The sequence below is a fragment of the Aptenodytes forsteri genome, unplaced genomic scaffold, assembly GCF_000699145.1.
Source record: "Aptenodytes forsteri isolate BGI_AS27 unplaced genomic scaffold, ASM69914v1 Scaffold276, whole genome shotgun sequence".
NCBI classification, from domain to species: domain Eukaryota; kingdom Metazoa; phylum Chordata; class Aves; order Sphenisciformes; family Spheniscidae; genus Aptenodytes; species Aptenodytes forsteri.
Genome location: NW_008795479.1, coordinates 205,296 through 206,655, shown reverse-complemented (window position 1 = coordinate 206,655; position 1,360 = coordinate 205,296). Strand labels below are relative to the sequence as shown.

Below are 1,360 nucleotides of genomic sequence, written 5' to 3'. Positions count from 1 at the left end.
CTGTCCCCGCAGGAGTCGGGCGATGACGAGTACAGGGGCGACCAGTCGGACAGCGACGACGAGGTGGACTCGGACTTCGACATCGACGAGGGCGAGGAACCCGCCAGCGACCAGGACGAGAGCGAGCCCAAGCGCCGCCGCCGCGTCGTCACCAAGGCCTACCGGGTGCGGGCGGGCGGCCAGGGACCGGGCTGGGGGCTCCTGGGTCCCCTTCCCAGCACCGCGGGCAGGAGACAGGCTCCCCGTTAGGAAGAGCCGAGGTTTAAACGAGGCCAAAGCCGTGGCGAGTTTTTCTCCCTCCTCACGTCCTCTGCCCCAATCCCGTAGGAGCCCCTCAAGACCCTTCGCCCCAAGAAGACGGACGTCCCCAGCGGCAGCTCCCAGAAGCCACGAGAGGTGAAATCCATCCCCTTGGAGCTCCAGGATGATGTGGGAGACAGTGAGTGTGCACGGGATGGGACGGGCTGCAAACGGGCCCGCTCCGGGAGAGCTCCCAGTGAGCCGGGCCGGCCAGTGCCTGCCGGTGAGCCCCGTCCTCCCGCCGCAGGCCGGAAGCACATGCGGCAGTCGACGACGGAGCACACGCGCCAAACCTTCCTGCGCATCCAGGAGCGGCAGGTCCAGTCCAAGCGTAAGAAGGGCGGCCCCAACTACGACCGGCCACTGACGCAGGAGGAGCTGCTGGAGGAGGCCAAGATCACGGAGGAGATCAACCTCCGCTCCCTGGGTGAGCTGGGCGCCACGCCAAGGGGCGCAGGGACCCCCGAAATGGCGCAGGGATGGAGGGTGAGGGTGTCGCTGAGGCACTGAGCCTCCCCCTCGGTTTGTCCCTGCTTTCCCAGAGAACTACGAGCGCCTGGAAGCCGACAAGAAGAAGCAGGTCCAGAAGAAGCGGAAGTGCGTGGGGCCAGTTATCCGGTACTGGTCCGTCACCATGCCCCTTGTCCCGGAGCCGGGCAAGGAGGAGAACGTGGACGTGGAGGGGTAGGTTGGGGTCACCTTGACATGGCCCCAGTGGGTTTTTCCCCCCCCACCGCACTCAGCCGGACCCCGGCTCCCGCTCCTGATCCCTCCCCCCAGGCTCTGTTCCATCGTGGTGAGGGAGAAGCGGGTTTTGGGCAGCACCTTGGAGCCCCCCAGGCCACGCGCTCCAGTCCTGGGGGGTGGCTCGAGCAGATTTGGCAGCTCTGCCCGCCATGGGAGCTCCCCTGGCGTTTCCCCCCGCCCCAGGGGTCTCCTGGGTGCTGATTGTGGCTCTTCCAGGTTGGACCAAGACCCGCAGCAGGCCGAAGCAGCTCCAGCCCCGGCTCCGGCTTCTGCCGGGAAGTGTTCCCGCACCTTCATCTCCTTCAGCGACGAC

At 67.1% G+C, this 1,360-nt stretch overlaps 1 protein-coding gene across 1 annotated transcript in view; it reads left to right on the top strand.

Annotated features, from left to right (window-relative positions):
• Positions 1 to 1,360, top strand: part of LOC103900529 — a gene marked incomplete at its 5' end in the record, with an annotated part of 7,901 nt that continues 6,541 nt past the window's right edge. The window contains 5 exons of the mRNA XM_019472569.1: positions 1 to 165; positions 328 to 439; positions 548 to 727; positions 843 to 984; positions 1,264 to 1,359. Coding sequence (XP_019328114.1) covers positions 1 to 165; positions 328 to 439; positions 548 to 727; positions 843 to 984; positions 1,264 to 1,359 — 695 coding nt within the window. The remainder of the gene's footprint in view (positions 166 to 327; positions 440 to 547; positions 728 to 842; positions 985 to 1,263; position 1,360) is intronic.